Raw genomic sequence first — 2,448 nt, forward strand, 5'->3', positions numbered from 1 at the left:
TCTATCAAAAGTTATTTGCGAAAAACTGTTAGATACCATTCGTGACCTGAGATGACCTCAGGGACATAAACAGGGGTCACGGACACCATTTTCATGTTCAGTGTGAATAAGCCACTTGTAATTCAGTGTTTGGGAGTGTTTATAATGTCTCGTCCGAAAGAGGCGCATTTCAATTTTCTCCCATTACTTATAGATACCTAATGGAGAGGTCGCAAAATTCATCTGACCTGCTTAGGTCATCGATATCAAAATTTTTGAGGTATACATTTTGTACATGCTATTGCTCTTAGCAATCTCTGAAAGTTTCAAAGTGATCGGTCACTCGGTGTAGCTATGACAGACATTGAAACTGTTTATGAGGTGAGGTCACTTTAAGTGACCTGGTGGCCTTACCTTGAATGACCTTGGTCTGAAATTTTCACAACATGTGTAAAATAGGTGTACGAAAAACGGCGGCGATCCGCGCCGCCGTTTTTTTTTTTAGATATTCGCGAAAAACCACAGGGAGGGGGGGGGGGTGTTCATGAAGCTGAAGTCAGCGGAGGGTCATCTGATGGGTCGGACGAGACCACTGTTATCGGCCGAGTGTTCAGCAGCGCCTCAGCACGACAGAAGGCAGTCTGCAGCTCTTCATCAGTCAGATCAGCGCTTTGTAGCGTTTTGCGCAGCGCTGTTTTAGCGAACTTCACCATAGCTTCACAGCCGCCATTGAAGTGTGGTGCTCCGGGAGGGATGAATTGCCACTTGATGTAGAGATGTGCCGTCTTGTCCTGGATTTCATCTTCCTCCAGCTGACGTAGAAGTCGGCGTATCTCCCTGTCGGCGCCCACGAAGTTGGTGGCATTGTCGGATGTCACATGGCTCGGCTTTCCTCTTCTCGCGATGAATCGCATGAAGGCGCGAAGAAAGCTGTCTGTGTCTAGGCCATATGCCATCTCTAAATGAATGGCCTTCGTGTGTAAGCAGTAGAACAAGCACAGGTAGCGGTTCTGTCTTGTTTTTCCGCGTCCTTGTCGGGTCTCGAATGGTCCAGCAAAATCCACTGTTATGTGTTTAAATGCTGGGTAGGTCGGCTGCACGTGACACTGCAGCTTCGAGCCCATCTTCTGCACCACTGGCGGGCTCCGTCTTCTCACGCACTCTGGACAGGTGCGTATGGCACGCTTCACCGTCTCTCTGGCAGCGACTATCCAGAACTGCTGTCTCAGCTGAGACACGGTGTGCTCCACTCCCATCTCGTGGTCTCCGTCCTTGTGTGTCTGTCCAACGATGAGACGCGTTACATCATGCCGCTTGGGTAGTAGCGCCGGGTGTTTGGCTTCAAATGGTAAGTCTGACCGCTGCATACGACCGCCAACACGAATGATGCCATCTTCATCAATGAACGGTGACAGTCGCCTGATGCTACTGTCCTTCAGCTTTATCTGACTTGAGTTTTCCCGCCGAGTGATGAGCTGCTGCCTTTCCGGTTCAAACTCACTTTGAGCCTGCTTAATCCAGAATACTTCTGCAGTCTTCACCTCTGAAGGGTCCAGCGGAGGTACAGATGAAGCGCTTGAGGTCTTCTGATGCTCATGGCCTGACCGTCGCTTCAGATTTGCCACGAACCTGAGCACGTAACCAGTGATTCGCAGCAACTTCTTCGAGGTTGAGAAGCGAGAAGACTGCAAGCGGCAGTCCTCGTCCATCGTCTTCACCTGGGTGTTCTTCACGACACATTTCGTTCGTCGATCTTCACTTTTGTCGAAGTTCTTCAAGAAGCCCAGTCTTGCAGGCCATCTGTCGGCCGTCTCGCACAGAAAGCTGGGACCTTTCCACCACAACTCGCTGGCTGTCATTTCGTCCAAAGACTGACCTCTGGTAGGCAGATCAGCTGGGTTGCTGGCCCCAGGAACGTGCTGCCACTGTCTTGGTTCCGTCATCTCTCTGATTTCTGACACACGATGTGCCACAGAACTCTGAGAAATCGGCTGACCTCGTTGCGAACCCAGCACAGCACATTGACTGAATCTGACCAGAAGAAGACTCCAGCCATTGGGATGTGCATCATCTTGCACACTTTCTTCACCAATCGAGCACCAAGAAGTGCTCCCCATCAGCTCAAGGCGCGGTATGCTCACTTCTCTCGACTTCGGTGCTACCCTGGCTCTTGACATGGCCAGTCTTGATGACCTTATGTCGCCCTGCTGACTCACCACATATATCGCAGCGGCGTAAGCTGACTCAGATGCATCAGAAAACACATGAATTTCCTGTCTGCTGACATTTTCGAACGGGTGGAGGCAGCGTGGCACGGTTAACGCTTTTTTAATGTCGGCTTTCCATTTCCTCCATCTGTGCTCCAGCTCTGGTGTGAGGTCATCATCCCATCCCAAGTTCAGCTACCAAGTCTCTTGAAACAACAGCCTTGCGGTGATCGTAAATGGAGAACAGAGACAGAGAGGATGG

The 2,448-nt window shown here is 50.6% G+C and overlaps 1 protein-coding gene across 1 annotated transcript; it reads right to left on the reverse strand.

Annotated features, from left to right (window-relative positions):
• Window positions 1-521: 521 nt before the first annotated feature.
• LOC122387621 lies at window positions 522-1,838 on the reverse strand. The gene has a single exon (XM_043377979.1). The coding sequence runs from the start codon at window positions 1,836-1,838 to the stop codon at window positions 522-524; it is 1,317 nt and encodes a 438-aa protein (XP_043233914.1).
• Window positions 1,839-2,448: the final 610 nt, after the last annotated feature.

This window comes from Amphibalanus amphitrite, unplaced genomic scaffold, assembly GCF_019059575.1.
Source record: "Amphibalanus amphitrite isolate SeventyFive unplaced genomic scaffold, NRLGWU_Aamphi_draft 000292F_arrow, whole genome shotgun sequence".
In the NCBI taxonomy this organism is placed as follows: domain Eukaryota; kingdom Metazoa; phylum Arthropoda; class Thecostraca; order Balanomorpha; family Balanidae; genus Amphibalanus; species Amphibalanus amphitrite.